Source organism: Cajanus cajan, chromosome 7, assembly GCF_000230855.2.
Source record: "Cajanus cajan strain Asha chromosome 7, NIPB_CcT2T_4, whole genome shotgun sequence".
Taxonomy (NCBI): Eukaryota; Viridiplantae; Streptophyta; class Magnoliopsida; order Fabales; family Fabaceae; genus Cajanus; species Cajanus cajan.
The window spans coordinates 3,634,258-3,656,696 of record NC_138523.1 but is presented as its reverse complement, the minus strand read 5'-3'; the positions used below and the strand labels follow the sequence as shown (position 1 = coordinate 3,656,696).

At 32.7% G+C, this 22,439-nt stretch overlaps 2 protein-coding genes across 2 annotated transcripts; both read right to left on the bottom strand.

The window, feature by feature from the left end:
- Positions 1–12,101: 12,101 nt before the first annotated feature.
- On the bottom strand, positions 12,102–12,707 carry LOC109812365 (uncharacterized). Its single transcript, XM_020376314.1, has one exon. The coding sequence runs from the start codon at positions 12,705–12,707 to the stop codon at positions 12,102–12,104; it is 606 nt and encodes a 201-aa protein (XP_020231903.1).
- Positions 12,708–21,099: 8,392 nt separating this feature from the next.
- Positions 21,100–21,534, bottom strand: LOC109812366 (uncharacterized). Its single transcript, XM_020376315.1, has one exon. It carries the CDS (start codon positions 21,532–21,534, stop codon positions 21,100–21,102), a length of 435 nt encoding a protein of 144 aa, XP_020231904.1.
- Positions 21,535–22,439: the final 905 nt, after the last annotated feature.

The following is a 22,439-nucleotide window of genomic DNA, read 5'->3' as shown; positions in this document are numbered from 1 at the left end:
AACATTTTTATATATTAATGACAGTATTTTAAAAATATTATCAAAGTAATATTTTGTAACATTTATACTATTAATAAATGGGATATTCTTTTTTGTTATATATGATTTTTAAACTAATTTATCTTTATAAGAATTTTTAAATTACTTTCTCTTTTATTATTTTTTATTTACCTTTTGATTTATTCTCTCTCTTCTTTTCTACTTCAATGCCACTTTCATTTTTCAAACTTCTCATCCTTTGATTAACCACTAGTTATCCTTTTAATTAGAGAGGCACAAAATGTCTATTTTTCTTTTAATTTTAATAATGTTAAATATTTTAAAATTTTATAAAGTGATAATTAATTTTAATATAGATGGTTCCGTCCCTTATATTTTATAAGTTTTGTCTATGCAGCCCTTTAAGATTGATGAACCCAAAATGATAAAGATAGAGTTAAAATGGAAAAGGTCTCATGCTTCCGTTGTTGGTAGTTTGATGTATGCTCAAGTTTGTATTCGTTCTGATATTGCTTTTGTTATTAATGCTTTAGGGAGATACTTAAGTGACCCAGGTATGGGTCAATGGAAAGCTGTTAAAAAGGTCTTTAGATATTTGCAGGGAACCAAGGATCATATATTGACCTATAATAAGTCCACTAGTACAAAAATAGGATTTTATGTCACCTCATTTACGTCAGAAAACCCAAAACGCGACGTTAAAAATACGTGGTGGCACTGTCGTAAATAAAAGCTAACTAATTTACGTCAAACAGTAGGGGATCCGACGTAAATTAGTGCTTATATTCAGTATCTTCCCCTGCGCGCCATTGTTTTCAAAATGTTCTTCTCTTATTCTCTCTTATTCTCTCTTATTCTCTACGCCTTTGTTTGCACATTGCACATTTTTAAGTCTCTAGGAGTCTTCACATTGCACATTTGAGGTTAGTTCTTCTGTTATTCTCTACGCAATTTTTTTTCTTCATTTTCAGTTGAATGTTCATCTGGAACGGCCCGTTCTCCAACCAGAACGTGCCATTCTGCTTGATTTTTTTGTTTGTTAATTGTTGATCTGGAACGGGCTGTTCTACGGGCCGTTCCAAATAAACAATTAATTAACATAGAAGTATTGCATCTGGAACGGGTCATTCTGATTTTAGAATGGACCGTTCCAGAGATGCATAAATCTGTGTTAATTGTGTATTTGCACTTCATATACCCTAAGGTTAGAAAATTAATTAATACATTCAATAATATTTAAATTTATTGACTTTGGAAATAATAGTTATTTGTTTCTCATTTTAGTGTAATAAGCAACAAGACTCGTTTGAATGTGGCTATTACATCATGTATTGGATGAGAGTCATAGTTTCTGCGGGTATTACTGATTCTTGGGTGCAGGTAATTCATATCCAAATTTATTTAAGTAATTTACCTTTACGATAATTAACATTGCATATTAATGACACTTAAATTAATGTTTCAGGTCTTTCAAGATCCATCTCCGTTGCCCGAAGATGAGATCATCAAGATAAGAGAACAATGGGCAACTTTTTTTCTTCAAAGTATACAATAGTTAGATTTTTAAGTTTAGTTAGTTAGATATTATGTTTCAGTTTGATAGGATTGACAAACATATTTTTTATAACTTTTTTAGGATAATAGGATTTACATTGTCATAATTTATGTTTTTTAAGATTTATATAATATTTTCTTTTTGTCATTCAATTTTGAAATATTTTGAAATATAATTTGAATTTGTATTCTAGACTGCCTGATTTATATATGCAGGTTTTATATTGGGTATATAAAAAATAAAAATAAAAAATTTAAAAATGCCAGATTTTACGTCGGACATGGTGTGGTCCGACGTAAAATCTCAGGCCTTTTTTACGTCGGGCATAGGCATATCCGACGTAAATTTACGTCATCTCTCAGAGGCGACGTAAATTTACGTTTCCCGTATTAATGTCGGAGCCTTTTCCAACGTAAAAGCCTAAAAATACCTAACGTAAAAGACCTTTTTTGTACTAGTGGTCTGATCAACTATTAAGGTCATTGGTTAGTTTGATTATGATTTTGTTAGTTGTCTTGACGATTGAAAAATCTACTTTCGGCTTTATTTTTATGATGGCAAAAAGAGCTATTTCTTCGAAGAGTGTTAAACAAACTCTTACAACTACTTCTACCATAGAGGCAGAGTATCTCGCTTGTTATAAGACTACTTGTCAAGTTGTGTGGCTTAAAAATTTGATTTCTAGCTTTCATATTCTTGAAAGTATTTATAGGCCACTTATGATATATTGTGACAATACTGTTGTTGTGCATTTCTCTCAAAACAAAATAAGTTCTACTCACTCAAAGCATTTTGATATAAATTTCAGTTTGTTAGAGAGAAAGTTTTGGACTTTCAGACTCGGATTGAGCATATCCATTGACTAAAGGTTTAGCTATTGAAAATTTTCAAAATCATGTTACTCATATGGGTGTGGTTAAGTTTTTTGATTTATTGGGTTAGTGGGAGTCTGAAGTTTACATTTTTTATTATTATAATTTTCATGGGATATAAATTTATCAATGATGTCATTTTTATTACATCTCTTCTAGCATATAAAAATGCTTGGACCATTTTTTGGGATCACATATTTATTATTTTTCGTTGTCATTATTTATGAAATATAAACATAAGCTATGTATCCCTATTAGATAGTATCTTTGTGGCTCATGTTTATATTTCTTATATTGTTAATTAATATATGTGATTTATTGATTAATGTTATCCAAGTGGGAGAATGTTATATTTATATAATTATTCTCTTTTTTATTATCATTATCATCATCATCATCATCATCATCATCATCATCATCATCATCATCATTATTATTATTATTATTATTATTATTATTATTATTATTATTATTATTATTATTATTATTATGGATTAACATTAATTAATAAATTATATTTATATGTTAATATCAATTATATTGCACATCATTATTATTAATTTATGGATAATGTATATTGGACTTCTGATGAATGATTTATGATGGATTGGACTATTCAGTAGCCTATTAAGAGGTCCCTAGTCTCTATTGGTAAGTGTAGACACCCAATTTCGTCTGGGGGGCATACAAACAAGGAAATGGACCTCTGTTATGAAGGGAAGGAGTTCCTGAAGCATGCAAACAACAGGACAGGATATTAGAAGGCTTAAAGCCCAAATACATTGGTTTTAGTGGCCTAGAACGGGCTGTTCAAAAATTAGAATGGGTCGTTCCAAGCCATAAAAAAAGCCTAAAAACCTAGTCTGGAATGGGCCGTTCCAAAACCAGAACGGGCCGTTCCAAACCAGGCAAAAGGCCTAAAAATCTTAGGCTAGAACAGGTCGTTCCAAAACTAGAATGGCTGTTCCAAACTGCTAAAAAAGTCTAAAAACTTAGTTTGGAACGGGCAGTTCTAGCAAGGCATTTTTGTGTTAACCTCAACTCCAAAACGGGCCGTTCCAGGGTAAGAATTTAACACATAAAGTTTGGATCTAGAATGGGCCGTTCCGGATTTGGAACGGGCCGTTCTGGCACCCTTTTGATGTCTATAAATAGACAGCTCGGGCACAGTTCTCAGGGCCACAAAATTTCATCCAGAACTCCTTAGAGCTCGAAATTTCTCTCTCTCTCTCTATCCCTCCTATTGTATTTCTTGAGATTTGTGAGACATTTTTGTAGTGTGAAAGGTTGCCACAAAACACCTAGAATTTCCATATCGGAAGATTTAACAAAGCTTGCTACGAGGTATTTCAATTAATCTTCTTCTCTCTCTTTTATTTCTTATTTTTGATAAGTATTGTTATAATAAAAACAATCATGTAGATATTTTAGAGTCAATTGTTTAATTTAAATTTCAAGCATGTAAATAGTCATCAATAAAAGGGGATTTAATATTTATATTATTATTGTTTATAATGTTAACTTTGTCATATATAGGGTACCGATTAAGGGCGTTGTAGGGGTGCTTAATACCTTCCTTACACGTTACCGACCCTGAACCCAATTCTGGTTATTAAGGTCATTATTAGATTTTTTAAAAACCCTTTCTTTTTCCAATATTTTGAGTAAAATATTGGTGGCGACTCCATGAACTCACTTTTCAAAACCATTAATTAAGGATTAGCTTAGTGTTCGGACATTTCTTAATTGATGAGATTTTCAAAAGGATGTCTAAACCATAGGTCGCGAGATTGGAAATTTTCGGGTTGCAACAGATGGCAACTCCACTGGGAAAGTTTAAAGAGGGTTAGGCCCATTTAATTGATGAAGTTAATAAAATAAAAATAATAATTTAAATATTTTTTCCCTTTAGTTTGTTTGCTTTATTTGTTTGGCTTTAATATCTATTTGCCTATTGTAATTCTACATCTGTTTAAATAAAAATTGTACACAAATCTTTGTACACAACAGTTCCCCTACACCCGGGGCCATGAGGGTATTAAATATAGGGAGTAGTTGACGTACGACCAGCCCAAGTTTGGCCTTGGAGCCTATGAGCCTTGTCGAAAATCACACTCAAGGTGATAACCGGTTACTCTAGCCCGAAATACTACGACAGACCTTAAAGTTTGCTAGGTGACGACGATAGAGATACTGGGTCCCTATAATGGGGGCACCTTGGGGGCCTTAAGACCAGTGAGATTAGAACTGTCCTATACAATACACTTTTCTTGCAGGGACCACAGACCAAGGATTTAAACATGACTATTTGTGGGTGTACATTTGTTTGAGCATATGTGTGTTGCATTTGTTTGTGTTTATTTATTTCAAATGGATAAGAATTACAAAAAAATAGATATTAATAAAAAAAATATGATAAAAAAATTTAACTCCCTTCTATATACCCAAACCTCAAAGCATCATATAGGATAGTTTATTTAAAAAAAAAACAAAAAAAAAAACAAATAAATATATAGCAAAAATCATGCATCATAACCTTAGTAAAAAAATAATGATAAAATTTAGGCAGAAAACAAATATCATACATTTTTAGTTTAGCATATACATTCATTAGAAAATGGAAGACACATAGTATGCAAAAAATTTTGAGAAAGGAGAACATTCTAAAATACAAGAATCGAGTGCCCTTATACTAAGGAGGCCTACTAGACTTTGGACTCTCGTCATCCTTTCAACCGAAGGAAAAGTCTACATCTTCTCAAACTTCTTCTAATCTAGAAAGATGTCATTCCTTACTCAAATAGGAGATTATTTGAAATTTCGAAAAGGAGGCACGTAAAAAAGGAAATTGAAGCAAAAATAAAAATATAAAATAAAAAGAGAAAAAGAATTTGCTTCAAGAACATAGTTTGGGAAGTTAAAGAAAACTCTGCTGATGAACATAGTTCCGGGTACACCAGGATGCCTATAAATAGGAGGCATGGGGTGAAAAATTATAACTGAGTGAGAAGTGAAAATCTTAGAGAGAGAAAGAAAGAGAGAGAGAGAGAGAGATAGAAAGAGAAAGAGAAAGAGAAAGAAACAGAGAGAAAGGAAGAGGGAATTCAGAGGAGGAGGTTCTGCTCTAGTTTCAACTCCGCTTATCCAGGTAAGGGGGGAGTGAGAAACCTTGCTCGGGGGTGTGGGGATAATTGTTGGATAGTTTGATTGTCGAATTGGCCCCCAATCCCTTGCCTGTTGTTCTATTTTATTTTCTGTTTGCTCTACTTTGTTTCTTGTTACTTTATTCCTTGTTAGAAGTAATAAATGATTATGTAATTAATGTTAAAAATAAATAAGTTTTAATATGAATAAGAATGCTCTCTGTGGATCTCTGTGAATTCTTGTGCGGACCTTATGAGGAGTATTTATGACATGACTATGTGAAATATGTCCAAATGACATGAGACATAAGAATGAACTATTGAGACAACTTATGATGGTGAGAATATGAAAAATGGACATGATGTACTAAATGAAATTCTGTAATAAGTTAAATGTTTAGTCAATGAAATTATGAATGTGTGACATGCATCATATGTATATATGACTTCAGGTGTGCCACTGAGGCCACATACCAGTAATGCTAACAATTAAGGTGTACCTTAGGTCACCCACGGCTAACAAGGTGTACCTTAGGGTCACCCACGACGTAACAAGCTAACAAGGTGTACCTTAGGGTCACCAGTAATGTAACCAAGTGTACCTTAGGGTCACCAGTGATGATATGTGAAACTTCCGTATGGTGCCACAGTCATGCATTTATGAGTTAAGTCCATGACATTATAGCATGATAAATGAGTGTATATTTGATATTTGATTATGTATGTGTATTGTTTACATGTGACTTATATTTGTTGTATGTGTGTGCTATCTAACCTTTATTTCTTCACCTGAAACTGAGTGAGATGTTTCTCAGTCCCTTGTTACTTTGTATGTGTTTAAATTATGTTGTAGGCGATCATCATCATGAGGATATTGGTGATGAGGCTTAAGGTTTCAGTTGGGCGTGCTCTGATAGAATGTGACATCGGGGCATAGCTAGCTTATTCTAATATGTTATTGTTTTAATAACTTTTTTTTTCTTTTGTAATTTCCAGCGAAGAAATAACGTAAATAAAGTTTATAATCTTTCTTTTGTAATTTTGAACATCCTTGATAAAAGACAAAAATATGCATCTTTGTCATATTATTTTTATTACATGATTTAGAAGTTATAATTTAATTCCTAACTAGGAGGCACTGCCACCTTTGCTGGAATTAATCTATATTTTTCTTTATATGATTTCTTGAGTTTTGATACTTACATGATTTATGAGTTACGAATGTGAATTTCTACCTTATAATATTTGAGATAATTATTTTATCTATGAAAGAGGTTGTCAACTATGAAAGATTTTATTTACTCAAAAAGAAAAAAAAAATATTTACATTTATTGTATATTAATGTTGGGGTAGAGGGTGTCACATTTAGTGGTATCAGAGCTTGGTTGATCCAATCGACCATGAGTTATGAGTTTATTATGCTTATTTAGTAGTTGAATGATGGACTGAATTGATTGTGGAACTTGTTGGTATGCTAGTATGATGATTGATTATGTTTATTATTAATTGTATTATTTTCTTAGATTATGGCTGATAGAAATGATCGTGTGATTGCTGATGCTTTTCAAGCATTAGCACAAGCTATGAATAATAACAATAGGACTGAAGTCGCTCCTAACTGGTTGGAGCAATTTCAGCGAAATCACCCACCTACATTTAAAGGAGGAAATGACCTAGATGCTGCTATGAATTGGTTAACGGAGATTGAGAAAATCTTCAACGTTATGGATTGTCCCCTCACTCAGAAGGTGAAGTTGGCCACCTTCATGTTGACTGCTGATGCTCACTTTTGGTGGGAAGGAGCTCTTCGAAGGATGATTGATGGAGGGGTGCACTTGAATTGGGGCAACTTCAAGAAGGTTTTTCTTGAGAAATATTTCCCAGATGATGTGAAGAGTTAGAAAGAAATGGAATTCCTTGAACTGAATCAAGGGAACGACACAGTGGCAGTGTATGCTGCCAAATTTGATGCTTTGGTTCGTTATTGTACACATTACCATGGTGAGGGTGGTGAAAGGGCTAAATGTATAAAATTTGTAAATGGTCTGCGTCCTGAAGTGAAAACTGCAATTAATTATCAAGAGACATATCAATTTCCTACTCTAGTCAATAAGTACAGCATTTATGATTGTGACAACCGTGCTCGTGCTGCTTTTTATAAAGGAGTTGGAGGTCCTATACGTGCTATGAGTTCTAGTACTACGAGTAGGAGTAAGCCTTACTCCGCTCTTACTAGATTTCAAGGGAGTAAAGCTGCTGCTAATAAAAGCAAGTCATTTACTAGAGGATCCACTATTAGTGCTACTGGAAGTGTTGAAGGGTCTATGTTCACTCCTTCAGGAAGATGCGGGAAGTGTGGACGTGTTGGTCATAATCAGTCTGAGTGTTGTGACAAGGAGATTACCTGCTTCAATTGCAGTGGTAAGGGTCACATCAGTACCCAATGTCCTGAACCATGAAGAACACATGTTATTGCATCGGGTTCGCAGATTGAGCGTCCAAAGACTGTAGGGAGAGTATTTGCTCTTAGTGGTGCTGATGCTGCTCGGTCAGAAAATTTGATACAAGGTACTTGTTTCGTAGCTGAGACGCCTTTTGTTGTACTATTTGATTCTAGTGCAACTCATTCCTTTATTTCTGTCTCTTGTTTCCAAAAATTGAATTTTTCTGTGTCTTTGTTAGATTTTGATTTAATTATTGAAACCCCTACTAATGGTCTAGTGACTACATCCCTAGTGTGTTTGAAATGTCCTTTGACAGTTTCTGATAAGAAGTTTCTAGTTGACTTAATTTGTTTACCTCTTAGTCAATTAGATGTAATTCTTGGTATGGATTGGTTATCTTCTCACCATGTCCTTTTAAACTGCTTTGATAAATCTATTTCCTTTGGTGAATGTAAGAGTACGGAATTTCTTAGTGTTGCCGACATTAAACTTGTTTAAAAGAAAATGAAAGAGTGTACATGATCTTCGCTTCCTTAACACTTGAGACTGATAGTAAGCTGGATGAGATTCCCTTAGTGAGAGAATTTCCAGAAGTATTCCCCAAGGATGTGTCTAGTTTACCACCTGAGAGAGAGATTGAGTTTAGCATAGGCTTAGTACCAAGTACCTCACCTATATCTATAGCACCTTATAGGATGTCCCCTAAAGAGTTAGTTGAGCTTAAGAAACAAATAGAGGAACTGCAAGAGAAATAATTCATTAGGCCTACTGTTTTGCCTAGGGGAGTGCCTGTTTTATTGGTTAAAAAGAAAGATGGGAGCATGAGGTTGTGCGTAGACTATAGGCAACTGAATAAAGTGACCATTAAGAATAAGTATCCGTTGCCTAGGATTGATGACCTTATGGATCAACTAGTTGGGGCTTGTGTGTTCAGTAAGATAGATATAGGGTCAGGATACCATCAGATAAAGTGAAAGCTGAGGATGTTCCTAAGACTGCCTTTAGGACCCGCTATGGGCACTATGAGTATTTAGTTATGCCTTTTTGTGTGACTAATGCACCTGGTGTTTTTATGGACTACATGAATAGGATCTTTCACCCTTACTTGGATAGATTTGTAGTGGTTTTCATAGATGATACCCTAGTGTATTCCAGGACTAGGGAGGAGCATGTTGAACACCTTAGGATCGTTCTTCAAACCCTTAAGGAGAAGCAGTTGTATGCGAAATTGTCAAAATGTGTATTTTGGTTGGATAGTGTGAACTTTTTAAGACATGTGATATCCAAGAGTGGAATAGCTGTAGATCCTGCTAAGATAGAAGCTGTGTTAGAGTGGAGTACACCTAAATCAGTATTTGAGATTAGGAGTTTCTTAGGACTAGCCAGTTATTACAGAAGGTTCATAGAGAATTTCTCTAGGCTAGCTCTTCCTTTGACTAAGCTGACGAAGAAGGACCAACCTTTTGTGTGGGATTCTGGGTGTGAGGAAAGTTTTCAAGAGCTTAAGAGAAGATTAACTAGTGTCCTGTGTTAGTGTTACCTGACCCTAGCAAGACTTTTGAGGTATTTTGTGATGCTTCTAAATTGGGTTTAAAAGGAGTGCTTATGCTAACAAGGTGTACCTTTGGGTCACCCACGACTAACAAGGTGTACCTTAGGGTCACCCATGACGTAACATGCTAACAAGGTGTACCTTAGGGTCACCAGTGATGCTATGTGAAACTTCCGTATGGTGCCACATGCATGCATTTATGAGTTGAGTTCATGACATCATAGCATGATAAATGAGTGTATATTTGATATTGATTATGTATGTGTATTTTTTACATGTGACTTATATTTGTTGTGTGTGTACTATCTAACCTTTATTTCTTCACCTGAAACTGAGTGAGATGTTTCTCACTCCCTTGTTGCTTTTGTATGTGTTTAAATTATGTTGCAGGCGATCATCATTATGAGGATATTGGTGATGAGGCTTAAGGCTTCAGTTGGGCGTGCTCTGATAGGATGTGACATTGGGGCATAGCTAGCATAGTCTAATATGTTATTGTTTTAATAACTTTAGTTTCTTTTCTTTTGTAATTTCTAGCGAAGAAATAACGTAAATAAAGTTTATAATCTTTCTTTTGTAATTTTGAACGTCCTTGATGAAAGATAAAAATATGCATCTTTGTCATATTATTTTTATTACATGATTTAGAAGTTATAATTTAATTCCTAACTAGGAGGCACTGCCACTTTTGCTGGAATTAATCTATATTTTTCTTTATATGATTTCTTGAGTTTTGATTCTTACATGATTTATGAGTTACGAATGTGAATCTTCTACTTTATAATATTTGAGACAATTATTTTATCCATGAAAGAGGTTGTCAACTATAAAAGATTTTATTTACTCAAAAAGAAAAAAAAAATTGTTTACATTTATTGTGTATTAATGTTGGGGTAGAGGGTGTCACACAAAATGTTATATTAATCGAATATGATTTCTTATAAAACAAAATTAAATCTATTGGAAATTCTATATTTTCGATGAAATTTTTTTATGTAGGAAACGCTATATTATTGATAGAATATTTTTGACAAATTTTTATTTGTCGAAAATGTAAGAACTGGTTTTAAATTTGATACGAAAATATTATGATATAATTAGATAAGATTTTAAGTTAGTATTTTATTAATGGTTGATAATTAGAAAATAAAACAAGGATAAATACATTTTTTGTATTTTATATGTTTGATTTAAGATAACTTACAAAATAACTCTTGGTAAAGTTATTCCGCTCAATAACTCATGGTGTGTGTTGAATTTTATCGATCCAATTAATTGTTAAATTAAAATTTATTAAATTTTACTAATAATTAATATATAAAAAATTAATTAGCTTTGGAATAAATTATTTACTAATTAACAATATAATTGAAACATTAATTATTTAAATTATTTAACTAAAATCTTATTGATAATTTACTATATGATCTTAATATTTTTGTATAACTAATATCTGGTTTTAAATTTGATATGAGAATATTATGATCTAATTAGATAAGATTTTAAGTTAGTATTTTATTAATGGTTGATGATTATAAAATAAAACAAAGATAAATGCATTTTTTGAATTTTATATGTTTGATTTAAGGTAAATAAATATATTAAATTAATTAACAATTTATTTAAAATATTAAAATTTAATTTATAAGTATGTAAAAAATAAATATTTATAATTTTATAAATTATATTGTCATTATAAATTTTAAAATTAAATAATTTAAATTATAATTTTAAATAGAAATAAGTAGATGTTAATTATAAAAGCAAGTACATATAAATAAAGAATAATTAAATATATTATTGTTATTATTATTATTATTATTATTTGTAATATAAAATTAATATATATTATTATTATAGTACAAGTATGAGATTGTATATTTGAGGATGATTTAAATGAATTAATTTATAAAAGTTATACTCACAACATACATATACATTTCGGTAGCTTACTCATCAGAATTTCATAGTTAAACGTGCTTGACCTAAAGTAGTATAGGGATGGGTGACCTCCTAGGAAGTTTCCAAGAAATTGCGTAAGTAAAGATATGCTAAAAAGTAAAATGTCGTAAAATAGAACCTTGAGAGGTCAAATATGAAGACTATTACATTAATAAATTTATTAAAATTTTTAAAAAAATTATAATTTTCATCGGAATATTTCGACAGATTTTTTTTTACGTCACTTTTTTCAATGAATTTAAATCCATAAAAACAAAATTCGTTGAAAATTTACTTGTTTTTATTAGAAATTAGTATTTTTCTTGCGGTGTAAATACGAATTAATTAAATAATAATAATAATATATCATTAGGTTTTAAAGATCTTACTTTTGGGTTACTAGCAACTCAATTAATATGGGGGAATTCAAGACCTACAATCATGACAATAAAATATCACAATAACTAATTAACTTGCAAAAATTATTTATTAATACTTAATTTTTGGATAACCAAATGGCCAATGTGTACTAAAACGAATTGGAGCATGCCTTCGACGAAGCAGGGATTCGGGATTTGCTTCTGAATCTGTATTCATGCCGAGTCTTCGAAATAAGCTTCATAACCAGGTACATAACGAGGCCCTGGGCGCAGGATACGAGGGATATAACGGAGGTTGAGAAGCATATAACAGAACAGTGTTGCAACTATAGCTATCATTAACCTCACCTTCATGGCCCTCACCAAGAACCACCCAATCATGAAATTAGAGACGCCAACTTCGAATCCAAGTTCCAGTTCCATGGAGAAGCTCATGGCCATGGAGGCAAATGCCGCACCAGAAATCACGTTCATCGTTTTGCCATACCCACTTTCCTTCTTCCCTTCTTCACTGCGATCTTCCAAAAAGGAAAAGACGGAGGTAATCACCAAGGCTGCAAAACCTACCAGTGTTTTGAAAAACGGACCCCTCCCACGTGCCCACGCGCAGCTGTCCCTGTGAACGAGAAGCGTGGAGGTACACACAAGTGCGCTTACCAAGCTGTACACCACTTTCTTCACCAGGCTCCATTCTCCCATCAAGTATCGTAACGAGGGGCTCAGGGCGTAGCAGTAGAACCCCACAATGCTTGACACAAACCCCGTCACTCTCCATGTCCAACGGTGCCTCAAGAGTTTTGATATTGCATTTAATAACATTCTTGTGGAGGCTTAAGAATATATATTCAGATATACTTCACTTACCTCTCAAGGTTACAAGTGAGTGATGAGGTTTTGGTTACTGATCATGATGCATGCTCTTAATCTGAATGAATATATAGGAAAATACCATGGCCTCTATCTTCCTCCATGTGGGACCCGATTGACCGTGTGAACATGGAAAATGTCTCAAAGGAATGTCTTTTTCACCAAAATGAGGGTTTGCAAATGGGATAATAAATAATAGCTCAGACTAGACTTATATATAGAATACCTCGTTTTATATATTCAAAGTCTAATTTATCCTACTTTCATCCCTATTTCTAATTAATAAGAATCAAATTTTGGCATGTGGGTAATTAGTGCCTTTGCCTTCTTTTTTTTTTTAATTTATGGATAGTACATGTGGAAATACGACTTACTTTTATTTATTTATTACATATTTCTGTGGAAATTTTCCAAGACATGATGGAGGCTGGTTAGTGGTATTTCTTTTGGATTCCCTTTACTTGTCGCATGCTCAGTGACAGATTGAAGTCTCCGTTAATTAATAAAAAAATTGAAGTCTCCATGCATTAATAAACTGGAAGGTTAAACCTTTAAATTGTATGTCACTTTTGTTAATAAAAGCTATATATTGGGAAAGTAGGGAAGTTATGTCGTGAAACCTTTAAATCGTATTAGGTAGAACTTTATTAGGAATATAATTATAGAAAGTTAATGAGAAACTAAATATTTGGTGCATCATTACCTTATTTCTCTCGTACAGCATTCATGAATAGATAGCCAGAGAAATATGGAGCACCCGTTCTACGAGATTTGTTTACGGAATCCAGAGCAGGTTAGCTCATCAAACACGAGAAAGGCTAGAACTCAAATTTTGAGCTTCTAAAACCGAGAACCACCATGAGATGTGGAAAAGAAACAATTGTCTTCCCTTATTGTCTGTACATTTCAACAAGATCTTTTTAGTGACAACACAAAAATATTTTCAAATTATGAGTAAATGTTGTTAATATATTTTTATAATATTTTATAAAACTTATATTACTAAAAAAATTTAGCAACATTTTTATATATTAATTACAGCATTTTAAAAATCTTATCAAAGTAATATTTTGTAACATCTATACTATTAATAAATGGGATATTCTTTTTTGTTGATTATGATTTTTAGACTAATTTATCTTTATAAGGATTTTTAAATTACTTTCTCTTTATTATTTTTTATTTACTTTTTGATTTATTCTCTCTCTTCTTTTCTACTTCAATGCCACTTTCATTTTTCAAATTTCTCATCCTTTGATTAACCACAAGTTATCTTTTTAATTAGAGAGGCACAAAATGTCTATTTTTCTCCTAATTTTAATAATGTTAAATTTTTTAAAATTTTATAAAATGATAATTAGTTTTAATATAGATGGTGCCGCCCCTTATATTTTATAAGTTTTATCTATAAGCCCTTTAAGATTGATGAACTCAAAATGATAAAGATAGAGTTGAAATGGAAAAGGTCCCATATGTTGACCTATATATAATAAGTCTGATCAACTTAAAGTTATTGGTTAGTCTGATTTTGATTTCGCTAGTTGTCTTAACGACCGAAAAATCTACTTCCGACTTTGTTTTCATGATGGCAGGAGAAGCTATTTCTTCGAAGAGTGTTAAACAAACTCTTACAACTACTTCTACCGTGGAGGTAGAATATGTCACTTGTTATAAGGCTACTTGTCAAGTTGTGTGGCTTAAAAATTTGATTTTTGGCTTTCATATTGTTGAAAGTATTTCTAGGCCACTTATGATATATTGTGACAATATTGTTGCTGTGCATTTCTCTCAAAACAATAGAAGTTCTACTCATTCAAAGCATTTTGATATAAAATTTATGTTTGTTAGAAAGTTTTTGGATTTTCAGACTCAAATTGAGCATACTGCTACAGAAATATGTTAGCAAATCCATTGACTAAAGTCTTAACTATTGGAGTTTTTCAAGATCATGTAACTCATATGGGTGTGGTTAAGTTTTTTGATGTATTGGGCTAGTGGGAGTCTGAAGTTTACATTTTTTATTATTATGGTTTTCATGGGATGTAAATTTATCAATGACGTCATTTTCATTACATCTCTTTCAGCATATAAAAATGCTTGGACCATTTTTTGGGATCACATATTTATTATGTTTTTCGTTGTCCATTATTTATGAAATATAAACATAAGGTATGTATCCCTATCGGATAATATCTTTGTGGTTCTTGTTTATATTTCTTATATTGTTAATTGATATATGTGCTTGTGTTGTAATTGATATATTTGATTTATTGATTAATGTTATCGAATTGGGAGAATGTTATATATATTTAATTATTCTCTATTTTATTATCATTCTCATTATTATATATCATTATTATTATATGGATTAACATTAATTAATAAATTATATTTATATGTTAATATCAATTATATTGCACATTATTATTATTATTAATTATATTTATATGTTAATAACATGAATGGTCGACCATGATGGATTAAACTATTTAGTAGCCTGTTAAGAGGTCCCTATCTATTGTTAAGGATATAGAACTCGTACCATTAGTCAGTTCATACGTAGAAATATTTTCTATCTTCTGCTTTTCACCTTACCAAGAAGAGTACAGTCTTCTCTTACGTTGTTCAAGACCAATAGGATGGATCCCTCACTGATTTCGGGTACTCAATTCTTCCTATACGATATTTGAACATAGTATAATATTGTATCTTATATTGTTTATTGTCTAGTAATTACTCTGAATTCTTTTTCTTTTAACACGATAAGCTTGAAGTGATGCTTTCTCTTTTAAAATTGTAGCTTCCAAATTATTTTCTCTTGTGTTCCACCACAACCAAGAAAAACAAAAAAAATACCTAATATTCAAACAATTAAACTAAAATTAAAATTATTTTTTGACCAAGTATTTTGTGGTTAATAACAATATTTAAAAGCATAATGTAGATTAATAGTTGCCTAAATTGAATAAAATATGAATGCATATTTGACAATTATTAACACTCAACAAACTTAAAATAAAAAGCAACTAAGTAGATTTATCATTTTTTTATGTCAGATTTTATTTTACCGGAACATATATATAATTTCAAACTTATAAATTGCATCGGTATATATAATATATGAATTACTTTGATAATTTTGCTTATCTATAAATCAAGCTAAACCTAGTTAATTGATGATTTACACAATGAGATCCTACATATTTGGATTAGATTTAATTCATGTAATGTATACTACTATTATTTATTTGAATATTGTATTCTAATTTCATTATTATTTAGACATATAAGCTAAATTTTAAAATATTTAATCTAAAAGAATTTGGTGTTCTTTTTAAAAAGTTGAAATTAAAAAAAATAATATTATTCTTGTCACATAAATAATATTTTCTTATTTAAAAATAAGAGTATAATTATATTTTGATTGCCTATTCAACCTCCAACAAATTTGTTGTCTATTTAAAAATTATAAGGATTGTCTCCAACAAAAAAGTTTCTCTAGTGCTCAAAATCTTTCCAACCTCTTTATGTCTCATGCATGTATTTAAATTTATTTATCTTTTTGGAAAACTTTCTGGTAATTTGTATATACTTTACTCATTTTCTCATTTATTTTTATGATATTGTCTTTTTATTTAAATGTTTTTCATTTATTTATTTTATTTCTCATGTATTTTGTGTATTTGTTTGATGATTCTAGTGAGATTACTATTTTAATAATAATTATGTTTGCATATATGAAATTCAGATTTTTTAAAATTCTATATACAATATTAATTAATCTTATTTGTGGAGAATATTTTCATGTATATTATTAAAATTCTTACAAGGTTAAACCATTTTAGTAGAAAAATTAAAGTGGTTAATATGTAAATGATAATAATTTAGAATTCATATTTTGAATATCAATAAATAAATAGGAACACATTAGATAAACTTCTAGAATTCACTATAAAGAGATAATGTTTATATGATAAAAAAATTATGAGAAAAAATATTTATTGATTATCTGTTGGACATCATTTTTTTTTTATCAAAATTGTTAATTTTGTTGATTTTGTTAGGCTCACATATTTAGAGATTTATTAAACTTTGATTTTCAGCAATAAATCAAAGATAATGAAGACACATGACTTGAAGCAGTCGTACACCAACAAGTGTGGTATGACCTAAATCGGATATCAGATTAGGAAAATTGAAAAATAATAGACATGTGAAACTCCAACATGATTAGACACGATCAACAATCAACTTGGAAAGACGTGTGCATGACTGACTTGCAACCGATCACCACGTACAAAAAATTGACTCAGAAAGACGTTAGTAGAACTAGCTCGCAACTGGCCACCACATACAAAAAAATTGACTTGGAAAGACATGAATAAGAATGGCTTGCAACCAACCACCACATATAAAAACAATAGACTTGGAAAGATGTGAGCAGGACCACCTTGCAATCGACCACCACGCACAAAAAATTGGTTTGGAAAGACGTGAGTAGGACCAATTTGCAACCTATTACCACACAAAAAAAATGACTCAGAAATACTTGAGTAGAATCTACTTACAACCTGCCACCATGCATAAAATATCAATCTAAAAGACATGAATAAGATCGACTTGCAACCAACCACCACGCACAAAAAATCGAGGATTAAGGTTAAGGGTAAGTGAACCGTCTCAAGCTTATTCTAAGAGACCTTGACTAATTGGCATATAAAAGAAGGGTTGCCTGCAACCATTATGCACCTCATGCTTAAGATTGAGGGGCAAGTGACCATCTCGAAAATATTTTGAGAGGTTGTTGGTTTTTTGAGCAAACGCACCCAAGTCTCTGTAATATAGTTAAAAGGTTGTCGATCCTCAGGGACTTGTGAATTAAGCTATGATTTCTATTATACTAATTGATACTTGTGAATTTAAAACTTACGTAATTACACACGTTCAAATTTGATGTGAATGATAGATCAACTTAAGTAACCAAAAGTTAGATTAAATTTAAGGAAAACAGATATGAGAAACAGTTGGGATTAGACTTCATCAATCTCCCTCCTATGCATTCCTATTGATTCTTCCAAATGATTCCATTACTCATGGCCATTGAGTTCTCTATTTTTTTTTTCAAACCTAATCCCTTGGCATAAGAAATTCTAAGATATTTAACTCAATGAATGATTCCTCACTTCATTCGGTTAAATATCCCGCATTAAGAGTCAGAACTTGTTGCAACTATTAATTTCAAGACCATCCATGGCTCTCAAAACTAATAGGTGATTTGTTTCAAGTCTAGATTCAGAAAACGTTTTCCAACCAAATTCTAAATCCAAGATCAAAGATAAATGATCAGTTTATCAAAGCATTAAGAACAGAAACAAATCACTGACACTTAATAATAGATAAGATATATATATGAATCAAAGAGGAATACAAAGGAGTTTGATGATTACATCAATCCCAACCCTAGAGCTTAGCTCTCCATGGTACAAGAAATCACAAAACAACAAGATGAAAGGTAGAGGAAAGAAATCTTCTGAAGAATCGCGTCCCCACGAGCTCCAAAATGCTCTATTTCCTCTCTTCTCTCTATTCTCCTCTTCGTACAGCTAGATCATCACCTTTTTCTCTCTCCTCTGCCCTTTTATAAGTGCTAGGATTAAAACAGAGTAGGCAGGAAAAAGAAGAATCCGCTCAGTGCCTTAAAATGACTGAGCGGTTTGAAGAGTTCTTCACCATGAAGTAATCTGAAGGGCTGAGCCGTTCAAATCCGCTGAGCGCCTGAGAGATTCTGCACTAATAAGCAAGCACAAGGGGCTGGGCGCTTCATATCCGTTGAGCGCCTAGGAGGCAGAGAGCACTCCTTCTTCCAGGGCCAAAACTGCTCAGTGCCTTAGAGTGGCTGAGCGCCTCTCTTTTGCTGCATTTGTTGAGCTCTCTGGCTTGAAAGCGCTCAATCGTTTTAAACGGCTGAGCCGTTTGCCTCCAGACTTCAAAAACTACAAAATAAGAGGAAAATCTGATCAAAAACTCATCACTCCATGTAATATTGTAAATTAAGAGCCCCTCTTTGATTCTTAATGTATTTGCCAAAATTATATCAATGTATACAAAAAGTGTGCTAGATAAGTGTCTCAAATTTAAATTTCACCAAACTAATTAGACACTTATCAAGCTACCCCCAACTTGGAAATTTATTTGTCCTCAAACAAAAAGTCTTGATTAAGGAAATAATATATCTTAACTAATATACCCAGTGAATCACTTCAAGTGTCACCCAAAAAATATGTTAATGCACTTACATGGTTTCAAAGAGTCCAATGAAGACTTGTTTGCAAAATCCAGTGATTACATGTTACTACAAATGGTGCCCACATGATAACAAAAATTATGAACATCAAGCATACTCAAAGGAAATATTCACTCATCTTCCATTGCTTTCAATCAAGAGCACTAAAATTTCCTCACCATTGTGTATCTCTCTTTAATATGTTGTGAAGGGTGAGTGTTTCTCTCTTTTCATGCACCAAAACACGCTAAGTCTACTTTGTTACCTATCTCCCATAAGTCTGTTGTTAAAACTAAACATGGATCACTAAAGACTTGAGAGGGTTGTAATGTGGCCTGGCTATCAGAGATTTGGTTTTTCTTTGGGAATTTAAAGGCCTGTTTGACAAGAGACATTCTCACTCATATGGGTTAATACCAAATTCTTGCACTTGCTTGAATTCTCTTGACTCTTATGTCTCATCCTTCTTTTGATTGTATTTACTGGTTCCTTCTCTTTTTAGGATATTACCATAATTGCTGAAATGGTAACAAGGAACCTTGATTTTAACTTTTTTTTTTAAGTAATATATACAGAGAAAAACACTTTGCCTGTACAACTCTAACCACATGAAGACTACATACATTTACCCCCAACTTGGCTCAAACCCACTTGTTTCATGAGAATGTCTCTTACTATCAAGGCTCAAGGACAATCATGGTTTTTCTTTATAAGCTTAAGGGTTCTATTTAGGGTCAGATTTGTCTGCTCAAGGGTCAATGTAATTCATGGGTTGGCTTTTTGGCTACTGGCTAAGTATAATAAAAAAAAATTGCCTTAGTAAATCCCATGCATAGCTTAACTGTAACTCATGGGAGACTCAAACAAAACTGGCTGCATGAATCAGTGGTGACTCTCAATAATTAAATTTTAACTGTTTGGCCCACTCACTCACATGGTTTGGTTAGGTGCCCTAAACATCAACAACTTCAAACTCATTTCAATTTCACTTGAACATGCTTGAAGCACACACTTTAAGGCAAAAATGTACAACCACTTGTGCAACAATGTAGATTTCCAGATTAGCAAACAAACACAAGAGAGGAGAATGTTGAAGGAACAAAACATTTGATAGAATGCACCATCAAAACATCAAATCACAAACTCAACTCTTCAAAAGCATAACTACATATGTAAAGGATTAAACTAAAATGAAAATGAGAATTCAAACCAAAATGGTTGGGTTGCCTCCCAGTAAGTGCTTCTTTATTGTCATTAGCTTGACACTTCACTCAGTCATGGATCATTGAGATGAATGACAGTGGTAAGTTTCTCAACCTCACCACCCAGATATGACATAATTTTGTGATCATTAATCATCCAAGAACTTCTAGAATTTGGTTCTTCCAACTCCACTGTCCCAGAAGATTTAGATGATTTAATCACAAAGGGACCTGACCATTTGGACTTGAGCTTTCCAGGGAATAATCTCAGCCTGGAATTGAACAATAATACTTGTTAGCCTGGTTGGAAGTTTCCCTGCATAGTTTTCTTGTCATGGTAGGATTTCACCTTGCTCTTGTAAATTTTTCAGGATTCATAATCCTGCAAACGCATTTTTTCAAGTTCATGTAATTGAAGTTCCTCTTTTCACCTGCAGCTTTCATATCAAAATTTAATGCCTTCTCTACTGGTGTGGCTAATGAAAATTTTCTTTCAGCTTCCAAACACACTTCATCCATCACATCCACTCTAAAACAATCTTTCTTTTCATTTGGGTGTTTCATAGCTTCAAAAATATTAAAATTCACCTCATCACCATACACCCTGACCTTGAGTTTGCCATCACCCAAAAATATAGATAATTCAGCAGCTTTATCTACAATTTCTAGTGGAGTCAAATTATCTTCAATACGAGTCAAGGGAATAAACCCCTGTTCTATGGTTTCCATATAAACAATACTCTCATAAGTAAGGGTGAATGTACCAGAAAAGGAATTCAAAGAGAGGTCTTCCCTTCATTCCTTAGTCTACTGCCTATCTATTTGTTTGCTAGCATCCCGTGTAAGGACGAGTTGCTTGTTAGGCGATAATGACCTTAGCTGTCTTCATGAATGGCCGACCCAGAATGAGAGGAACCTCAAAATCCTCTTCCATGTCCATGACAACAAAATCAACTGGAAAGAAAAATTTATCAACCTTAACCAAGAGATCTTCAACAATACCATGAGGGTACTTAATAGATCTGTCAGTCAGCTGCAGAGTCATCCTAGTAGGTTTCACCTCCACATCACCTATCCTCTGTAACATATATAAGGGCATAAGATTGATGCTATCCCCTAAATCCAATAATGCCTTGCCCACAGAGAGATTGCCAATGGTGACTGGCAAAGTGAAACTCCCTGGGTCTCTAGATTTTTGTGGAAGTGACTTCTGAATTATAGCATTGCAACCTGCCTCTAACTCCATTGTTCCATCCTCACTCAATTTTCTCTTCTTTGTCAGAAGCTCCTTCATGAATCTTGCATAAGATGGCACCTATTCTAGGGCCTCTACAAAGGGCATGTTGATCTGTAGCCTTTTGATTATATCAAGGAACCTTGCAAACTGTCGTTCCTTGTCTTTCTTTGATAGAGCATGTGGGTAAGGTAAATTCTTCACAAGAGGAGGCTTAACAACTTCTTTCCCCTTCTTCTTACTCTCCTCCCTCACAACTCCATCTCTATTCTCGTTTTTCTCACTCTCTTTTTTATTTTTCTCATTTTTTCTACCTCTTTATTCAACTCCACCTCTTTCTCACTTTCCAACTCAACTTCACTCTTATCTTCATCCACTCCATCATTATTTTCTCTCAAATTATCATCAATCCCCTTTCCTATCACAGTGCCTCTCCTGGTTGTAATTGACTGACAGTGCTCTTTAGGATTGGCATGTGTATTGGCAGAAAAATTGTTGCTTTTCTGATCAGCCAATTCCTTAGCTAATTGCCCTACTTGTACTTCCAGATTTCTGATAGAGGCTTCAGTATTTTTTTGATTGGTTGTGGAAACCTGCATAAACTGTGTTAGAGCTTCCTTCATTTTTGATAACCTGTCTGGCTGATAAGAAGATTGATTTTGATATGGTTTCTGTGGAGGTTGCCTTTGTGATGGCCCTACTTCTTGCTTCCACCCAAAATACTGATTTTGATTATTCCTCCAGCCTTGATTTTGATTATAATTGCCAGAGAAATTCCCTTGCCTTCTTGGATTATTCATGTAATTCACTTCCTCCTTCTGATATGGTTTAGAGATGGTGCAATGTCCATTTGGATGATCACCTACACAAAAATCACATCTCATTACTTGTTGAGGACGTGAAGATGATCCCACTTGAAACTTGGACATCTGTTTCTTTAACTCTTCCATCTACTGAGAAAGGAA

Coding starts and splice junctions, on each gene's coding strand:
- LOC109812366 (XM_020376315.1), bottom strand. CDS start 21,534: ATGAAGGAGCTTCTGACAAAGAAGAGAAAATTGAGTGAGGATGGAACA.
- LOC109812365 (XM_020376314.1), bottom strand. CDS start 12,707: ATGTTATTAAATGCAATATCAAAACTCTTGAGGCACCGTTGGACATGG.